A 9,607-nucleotide genomic window follows, 5' to 3' on the forward strand; every position below is an offset into this window, starting at 1 on the left:
AAATGTTGGTATCAATTATAACAATGTGATATAAAAAACCTTTTTGATGTCTTCGTTTTTATAAAATTTGAAAATATAATTTAACTCGTAGGTCGCCATTGTTGTTTACACCGCAATGCATTCTGGGTAGTGACGTCACACGGTTGCACCTGCTGGCCCCCGTACACTGTTTTGACTGTTCAACGAGATAATCCAGACGCTAAATATGTCATCTGTTCAGCCGTTTCAATTTGAACCCGAGCACAAGGTCAATGAGGAAGACAACACTGAAAACATATCTCAAAACGAGCCAAATGAAGACCAAAAAAGACGGGATGAGGCGAGAGTGGGACAAAATCCCAGCAACTGCGTCTCAATGCAAACAGAGGAGGAGAGCGTTTGCTGTCAAGAGCTCATGTTTTTGTCAGCAGCTGTTCACTTTAAGCTATTATGTGATAAAACGTATTCCAATATCAATAATTTTGGAGATTATTAGCATCCACCGCTGTCCTATGCTTTATAAATCATTAGGACAGGTGGCGCCGCGATTCAATTTCGTAATAGGCACAGAAACAATCCATCCACTGCTCTATTTCAGAGTCTCACTCGGCCTGAATATTACACTATCCATTAGGGAGAGGATAGGTTGGTTGGCTATTCAGTGTTCAATAAGTATTTCAAAGATCTTTTTTCCTCAAACAAAACTTTGCAGTGACAAATTGGATAAAGTGCGCACGGCGCACTACACATGGTGACATTATTATGCGCACCTCCACACAGATGCAAACATGGTGTCAGCGCATCAGAAACACAGATGAAAACACAACTAAACATTAAAGGTGATGGCGCACCCAGAAACGAATGAAAACACGTCTAAACAGGTGGCGGCGCAACAGAAACCCAGATGAAAATGCAGCTAAAAACATTAAGGTGACGGCGCACCTACAAAAAAGTAAAAAAAAAAACAAAAAAAAAAGTACAGCACCATAAAGCATGAACTATAAAAACACCATAAAACTCAGATAGACTAACCGACCACACGTTTCAACTAGCAGATAGCCGATGCTACAATAAAAACCCCAGCCAGATCTGGCGTCATTAAATTAAATAAAGATGTTCTTGCCTATTTGACGCGAAGTCTGCGCCTCCCGTTTCGTCAAAGTCCCGGGCCAGTCCCCTCAGCCTCTGGTCTGTCATCAAACGATGGACCCAGCACGTACCAAAAATAAATCCTTCAAAAAAAGGGTATGCACAGTGCGTACAGGATTCCGGCTGGCTGCGCCGCTGCATTATATACAGTTTAATGCACTGGTAATATGCGCACGACTTGATCTTTTTTTTTTTTTTACTTTTTTGTAGGTGCGCCGTCACCTTAATGTTTTTAGCTGCATTTTCATCTGGGTTTCTGTTGCGCCGCCACCTGTTTAGACGTGTTTTCATTCGTTTCTGGGTGCGCCATCACCTTTAATGTTTAGTTGTGTTTTCATCTGTGTTTCTGATGCGCTGACACCATGTTTGCATCTGTGTGGAGGTGCGCATAATAATGTCACCATGTGTAGTGCGCCGTGCGCACTTTATCCAATTTGTCACTGCAAAGTTTTGTTTGAGGAAAAAAGATCTTTGAAATACTTATTGAACACTGAATAGCCAACCAACCTATCCTCTCCCTAATGGATAGTGTAATATTCAGGCCGAGTGAGACTCTGAAATAGAGCAGTGGACGGACTGTTTCTGTGCCTATTACGAAATTGAATCGTGGCGCCACCTGTCCTAATGATTTATAAAGCATAGGACAGCGGTGGATGCTAATAATCTCCAAAATTATTGATATTGGAATACGTTTTATCACATAATAGCTTAAAGTGAACAGCTGCTGACAAAAACATGAGCTCTTGACAGCAAACGCTCTCCTCCTCTGTTTGCATTGAGACGCAGTTGCTGGGATTTTGTCCCACTCTCGCCTCATCCCGTCTTTTTTGGTCTTCATTTGGCTCGTTTTGAGATATGTTTTCAGTGTTGTCTTCCTCATTGACCTTGTGCTTGGGTTCAAATTGAAATGGCTGAACAGATGACATGTTTATCCTCTGGATTATCTCGTTGAACAGTCAAAACAGTGTACGGGGGCCAGCAGGTGCAACCGTGTGACGTCACTACCCAGAATGCATTGCGGTGTAAACAACAATGGCGACCTACGAGTTAAATTATATTTTCAAATTTTATAAAAACGAAGACATCAAAAAGGTTTTTTATATCACATTGTTATAATTGATACCAACATTTATCTTTTAAGACCTACATGTCTTAATACGCAGGGTTCCCTTTAAGAAGGTTTAAAGTATACCTTCAAACTGCAAAAAGAAGAAATGGCAGCAAAAGACCCACATTTTTGAGCAGGTAATTTATTGAAAACAACTGAAATTTAATTGAATTTAACTGAAATGGGCTGTTCATCAGCTGAACAAAGCTTTAAGACCATAGCACAAAAATCCCTAAACGGCCTCAAAACAGATATTAAAGGGTAAAAAAAAACCCTCAGTACTGAGTAACTCCACCGTTCTTGTTGATCACTTCAAAAATAATACTAACTAGAAATTGGACACCTTATTCATTTCAGTTTTCTTGAAAGGTTGTTTGCCTTGATGAAGCTGTAATATCAACCTACCCATTTAGCGGTTTCATGTGTGATACACAGTATTTATTTATTTGTATTTGTATAAAATGTGTATTTGCTGGCTGCATAATTGTTTCAGAAAAAATTGCAGATATGTTTGAATGGTTTTCTGGCTGCTATGGTTTCTTAGACATGAATGTCCAGTATCTCAAGAACCATATTTCTTTTTGTGTTTCCATGAATACAAAGTAAAAGAGTTTATTTTCTACAAACTACGCCCACATTTCATGATCCATTAACGATGTCAGTTAATTTTAAGCACCTGTTTAAGTTGCAGACACACAACAGGTGAAAGCAGTTTCCTTGATTGCCATGCTCCAGTCACAGAGAATAAAACCCCCCACAGAGCAATGAGTAGGCATTCAGTCACCATGGCTTTCTCTTGGTATTGTGTTCTGCTCCTCTGTCTGGGTGCTCGGGCTGCAAATGCAGGTAAGAGTTCAATAGTGGTTGTTTGGTTTTTCCATTTCTTCCCTTTCTCCCTCTCTTGATGCCTTTTCATACAATACATGTTGTGCCTTTTTTGTCTTATTCCTTGCAGAGATGAAACTGGATTGCAGGCCTGACTACATGGCACTGGTTTGGTCAGACAGCAGATCACAGGCGGACACTTCATTGTTTCGACTTGGTAGTTGCGCACCTACTAGCTCTACATCAAGGGAGGTTGTCTTCAGTGTTGGCCTTACTGACTGTAACTTCAGGAAACTGGTGAGTAGCACTCCATTGGTTACATGATTACGTCTACCTTAACTCATGCCGGCTCTTGATTTAGGTAACTGGAAATGAGTTAACCTACTCCAATGAGCTCATCTACACTCCTTCCCTTGACTCGTATGTCCTTCCCTTCACTCTGCCAGTTGTCTGTTCATATGAGAGGTGAGCAATATTATCTGAAGAGGTGCACAGATGTTAGGCATTGCAGCTACTAAACTTTATTTTTCTTTTCTTCTCCAGGCCAAATGACTGGCACCCTGTGATTGTTGATCCAGTGTTTGACACATATGGTGTGGAAAACCTTGTGTTCCATATGGAACTCATGAATGGTTGGTTTAACGCATGACACTCTACAATAACAACTGTCCAATGCATTAACTGTCTTTTCTGTGGCTCCAGCTGATTTCTCAGGCCCCGCAGAGTCTACCAGTTTCCGTCTGGGCTCCATGATCCCCATCATGGCTAGTGTAGAGCAGCGGAGCCATCAGCCCTTGTTGTTGCTCCTCGAGGAATGTGTTGCTGCCACCACAGAAGACTTGGAGCCTGGAACAGACTTCCATTCAATCATTGCAAATAAGGGGTACAGATAGCCCAGCTTGAGATTTGCTGTAATGTGCCAGGTACTCGTTTTAACATTTAAATTTCAACTACAGATGTCTTGTGGATAGCAAGAGTACACGCTCAAGATTTGAACCAAGGCAAAAATTGTCTGAACTCCAGCTATCCCTGCAAGCATTCAAGTTTGCTTTGGGACAAGAGGTAAACTTGTTGTATTCAATGTTTAAAGGCTTGATGGACTAGCAAATGGTGACATCATATTGCTCCACTAGGTATATATTCACTGCAGCCTTGTGGCCTGGGATCCAAATGGTCTTGACGACTCAAAGAAGGCCTGCCAATACGTAAAGGGTCATGGGTAAGACTTCACATAGTTTGGGGACACAGGGCTTTAGATCCTGCAGAAATTCTGACGTCTGTCCTTGTCTCATCTAGCTGGGAATTGCTGGACGACGACTCGTACAACCATCTATGTAACTGCTGTGAATACACCTGCAAGTCCAGAAAGGCAAGAAGTCTGGAACCAGGTATGTAGCACTCTTTTCTTGCACAACATGTCCTACCTGGCTTTCATGATGTACTTTTGTTTCCATAGGCACCAATGGTTTGATGAAGAAAGCTGTCCTTGGGCCACTGACTATCACAGTCTGACTTCCTTGACGATGGACGCAAGCTTCACTGCATTCAGACTTGTCTCTTTTATTCTATGAACCTCTTCACCTATGTGGAATAGTCTCTAGAAAATGCTGGTTAAAATGTTCATGACACTTTTGGTCCCATTTACACAAGACTGTATGTTTGACAAGGTTGCATAAAGGCATGTCTCAGAACCACATGAATTCATCCAAATTGTTCTTTTCCACAAGGGAAGTGGCAACATGAATGCAATAACTAGTTTATATGCATTCTTGGAATAATTTTGCTACAGGGGGGGGGGGTATGAAAATGCATTTTTGAGAAATCAAAACCCTGTCATGCCAAGCTTCCATACAATAATTAGATCCCAAAGCCATGTTTAGGTCACTTGATATTCCCGAGGCACTTGGGCACGAATAGAAATTCAGTTCTAAAGTATTAATTCCCCCAAAAGTTGTTGCAGGAGTTTTCATTATTAAGTGATCTAAAAACTGTATTGCTTTGGGCAGGAAGGATCTCCTGTAGAGGTCTGTGCTGCAGTGGATCTGAAAAAGCTCCATTGCTGAATCTGTTAAAATGACCAGGATTGTATCATCTGTACAATCAGAACATATAGAACATTGTTCAGTTCGTCACTGGCTCTGATGCTGCTCCTCAAACATGACTGAACTCTCCAACTATAGAAGATACTCAACATCTTTCTGTAAATCCTGAAGGACCTAAGTTTAAGTAAAGTCCTGTCTGCCCTGTCTTAGAAACACCAGTGTATCTCTAATCCAGTCTGTGTAGGTGAACGCAGGGATTTATATTCCACTTCTCTCCTGATGGACTTCAACTTGATCCTAGCTCTCCTAAAACCCACAATCCTATCCTTGTTTACAATCAAGATGAGATTGTTTCCACACCACCACTGATACACCCCACAACTTCAGAGGGATGAGTATTTCTGCAGGTGACAGGGCTACTACTTGCACTGGATGAGATGAAAAGGAACCGTGCAACAAACTTCAGGCATGTCTTAAGGACATAAAAGCCTGGATGTCCACTAACGTTTTGCTTCTAAATTCCAATAAAACAGTTTTTGGTCCCAAACACCTTAGGAAGGGATTAAATGGTGTTGTGATGGCTTACAGTATAACTATGTTACCATGGTGTTATTTTCAACCAAGATTTGTCCTATAAACGGCATATTAATCAGGTTTGTAAGACAGCGTTGTTCAATCTCTGTAATATCACAAAGATTAGAAACATCTTTTCCCAGAGTGATGCAGAAAAAATAAATCATGCGTTTGTGTCTTCTAGGCTAGATTACTGTAATGTGTTATTAGCAGGGTGTCCAAGTAAATCTCTGAATATCCTCCAGATGATCCAAAATGCAGCAGCAAGTGCTGACAGGAATTAACTAAAGAGACCACGTCTCTCCAGTGTTAGCCTCACTCCTTTGGCACCCTGTAAAACTCAGAATCCAATTCAATATTTTATTACTTACGTATAAAACCATAAACAGCCTAGCTCCATGATATTTACAAGACCTGATAGTACCTTACTGCATATTCCTAACAGAGCTCTCCGTTCTCAGAGTGCAGGTTTACTCATAGTTCCTACAGTATCCAAATGTAGATTTGGAGGGCGGGCGTTCTGCTATCAGGAACCGTTACTACGGAACCAACTTCCAATCTGGGTTAAGGAGGCTGACTGACGCCACCTCCACCTTTAAAACCAAACTTCAAACCTTTCTGTTTAGTAAAGTCTATAGTTAGTGTTCAGTAAACCTCTAGTAGTAAACTCTAGTGTGTTAGGACCAGTAGTCGTAGCTGCAGCTGCAGGACCAGACTAGAGCAGCTGGTCTGAACCAGAGCTTCATCCTAGATATGCTGCTATAGGCTTATGCTGCAGGGGGACACCAACATGATCCATTGAGTGGTGCCACTTCTACGAGGCTCACGTAGAATATGCAACAGTGAGATTAAAGATTAACACATTTACAAGATAAACAGCCGCAAATATAAAGTGTGCAAAGGATAAACCAGATAATCAATATAAACAGGATAAATACCAACAAATACAGTAGAGCGTGCAAAAAATAACCATAAAAAACAAGATGAAGACAGGATACTATGATGTGACCAGGATCTAGACATAATGATTAAAAGTGTAATGTCTTTGTGCAATGTTTTGCTCTCCTCTCCTGTCTTCAACTCAATCCACAGCTTCAATAGGGCCCGAGCACTGACAGTGCGAAGGTCCAATTGTATCTGTAGGAATTCTTCTTTCCAGGGGCGCAGCTTGTGAACAGGCAAGGCAGGCAACTGCTTGGGGCCCCGAGTTGTTGGGGGGCCCATGAGGCCCAAAAAAAAAATATATATATTTTTTTTTTAATAATTACTTTTATTACAAAAGTGTTTCCTATCAGGGGTTTTGAGGACTAAAAAAGTATTGAAGGCTGTTTTTACTGTACAGATCTCAAAATGTGGTAACCACAATGACCACATCCTCCTCCTTAAACAAACATAAGGCAATTATCAATGACACCTCAGTAGCCAGTAAGAAACGGGGCCCCATGTTGTCATTCCCATGATCACGGCCATCCACCTGTATGCAGTGTCAAAAAAAAACAAACTACACACAGTGTCGTGTGTGTAAATTAGCAGTGTGTAAATAAATATAAAATTCATAAAGTTTTCGTTGGTGTCAGTTTATTATAACATAACGGTGATGAACGCTGGTTTGAGGGGCCCCCTAGAAATTTTTGCCTAGGGCCCCAACAGACCCTAGAATCGCCTCTGCTTCTTTCTTTCTTCTGGCGAAAGGAAGGCCTTTTTGCCCCCCTAAACGTGCCCAAAAAGTCACCAAATTTTGCACGCAAGCCAGGCCTGGCGAAAAATTTGATATTTAATGGTTTGCATTAATGGGCGTGGTCTAATGGCTCAACAGCGCCCCCTAGAAAACTTTGTGCGTCGAGCCCCACAATACGGTTTGACGTACATGCACGAAAATCGGTACACACCTGTATCATGTCGCAACTTAAAGAAAAGTCTCTTGGCGCCATGGCCGAAACCGAACAGGAAGTCAGCCATTTTGAATTAATCGTGTGATTTTGGCGAAATTTATGCCATTCCTTCGGCAGTTAATACGGCCCGAACCGTAACGTGCACCCAGGTGTGTTATACCTCAAAATGTGCGTCTCCATCCTGCGACAACGCGCATTACTTTTCTCTTTCAAAAGCGTTACCGTGGCGACGCTAGACGCCAAAAAGCGCGCCCACCCTTCATCTGATTGGTTCAGACAGAAAAAACTTAGATTGAGTTTTCTTTGAAATCTGTGGCTCTGTCCCGGTCAATCCATACATTCTTTATAATACTGATGGTGATGAACGGACAATCACCCATTCGTCTATTCGTATGAGAAGAAAGAAGTTCCTTGTTTGCATTCCTTGGAGAGCGCAGCGAGGTACGATGTTTGTTTTCTTATTGTTTTCTTAACATTTAGATATAGTTGTGTATGTTTTTAGTATTGTATAATTTAATTAGGATCTGTTTCATTCATGAGTTGTTTGTACGCGCTGTGGAAATTAGTTTTATGAATTGTTTGTATCCCTTTTTTTCTATATAGTTTTCACGGTGTCGTAAGGACTTATGAAAGAATGTCTGCATGATTCTGGATGCGACCTGAATAAAGAAACCTTACGCATCAGTCGAGACTCTCTATTGTCTTCAATCCAAGGTCTGCTACACATGGTATAATCTGCATACTGAAACAAAAAGTGCGTAAAATGGAAAGGAAGTTGTACTCATTTAAATCTGTAGATTCTCATTGTGCATGAAATGATAGTTTTAGTATATTAAAACAAACTCTTTGTTACGCTAGAATGGTTTGTCATTTTTCATCATTGGAAGATCATAAAAATGGGGATAGTGCTGTTGTTGAGCAGGCGTACTGTATACAGAGGCTATTGCCCTTGTGCAGCCGGTCGCTCTTTACTGCGTCTTCCCCCCTCTCTCTACCCACATTTCCTGTCAGTTTGAAAATAAAGGCCACTCAAGCCATAAAAAAATCTTGAAAAAAAAACAAAAACATAATAAAAGTAACACGTTTTCTGTTCAGCACTGTAGCCAGGCTGACATAGTCACAACTCTGTTGAGCCGTGCATTCCTGCAGCTCTCAGTAGTGAAGACTGAGCTTCTTCTGCACTAAAATAATCAGAATAAGAGGAGAAATCAACCAGGCCTATCCAGCAGTGGCTGTGGTTGTTTCTCCAGCTTCAGTCATCTTCTCAGGTCCTGACTTGACTCTGGACGTTTAGTTCCTACAGACCTCCCTGAACTGACCTCAGTCGTGAATCAAGCTCAGTCCTCCATGTGACTGTTAGACCCCATCCCGACTCAACTACTCAAAAAGGTTTTCTCTCTCGTTGGTTCTGTTGTTTCTTTCTTCTAGTTTTCACATAAACCTCTTCATAAACTCTCCTGGCCTGGTACAAAACAAATTCACCCCCCTCAGAGTTGCCATGGATGTGAAATGAAAACGGTCCTTTGAACCAGACTGTTTATTTCTGCTCTGAAGATGGAGCGTTTAACAGTGCAGTCAGTGCAGGTTGAGCCGGTTGTGGAGCCCCTAGCGGTCGCTAACTGAGGTCAGACCAGGGGCGTCAATTGGGTATGGCAAGGTATGGCAGCCGCCACACCTTGGCTTCAAGGGAAAATGTAAATGTTTGTTTTTTTAATACATTTATGGAATTACTCTGTGTCTATTTGTATTGATTATTCTATTACTTAATACATATAGAATAACTACAAATGCAAATCAGAACAACATGATCGATTTCACTAGTTATTTTACACTGCAAAAACGGAAAATCTTAACAAGAATATTTATCTTATTTCTAGTTAAAATGTCTAATTTTTAGTAAAAAAAAACCCATTACATTTAAGACAAGACTCAAAAACAACCATTTTCACCTGTTTCAAGTAGATTTTCACTTAAAATAAGTGGAAAAATCTGCCAGTGGAACAATATTTTTTTGCTTGTAATGAGAAGATAAATCTTGT

The 9,607-nt window shown here is 41.0% G+C and overlaps 1 protein-coding gene across 1 annotated transcript; it reads left to right on the forward strand.

Annotated features, from left to right (window-relative positions):
- Positions 1–3,021: 3,021 nt before the first annotated feature.
- LOC133460806 (zona pellucida sperm-binding protein 3-like) lies at positions 3,022–4,573 on the forward strand. The gene is made up of 9 exons (XM_061741573.1): positions 3,022–3,082; positions 3,180–3,358; positions 3,423–3,526; positions 3,605–3,693; positions 3,764–3,944; positions 4,018–4,123; positions 4,195–4,280; positions 4,358–4,449; positions 4,518–4,573. The coding sequence occupies exons 1-9, from the start codon at positions 3,022–3,024 to the stop codon at positions 4,571–4,573; spliced, it is 954 nt and encodes a 317-aa protein (XP_061597557.1).
- Positions 4,574–9,607: the final 5,034 nt, after the last annotated feature.

The sequence above is a fragment of the Cololabis saira genome, chromosome 15 (assembly GCF_033807715.1).
Source record: "Cololabis saira isolate AMF1-May2022 chromosome 15, fColSai1.1, whole genome shotgun sequence".
NCBI classification, from domain to species: domain Eukaryota; kingdom Metazoa; phylum Chordata; class Actinopteri; order Beloniformes; family Belonidae; genus Cololabis; species Cololabis saira.

Coding starts and splice junctions, on each gene's coding strand:
- LOC133460806 (XM_061741573.1), top strand. CDS start 3,022: ATGGCTTTCTCTTGGTATTGTGTTCTGCTCCTCTGTCTGGGTGCTCGG. Junction 3,527..3,604: donor GTTGTCTGTTCATATGAGAG/GTGAGCAATATT, acceptor TTTCTTCTCCAG/GCCAAATGACTGGCACCCTG. Junction 3,945..4,017: donor TCAATCATTGCAAATAAGGG/GTACAGATAGCC, acceptor TTTCAACTACAG/ATGTCTTGTGGATAGCAAGA.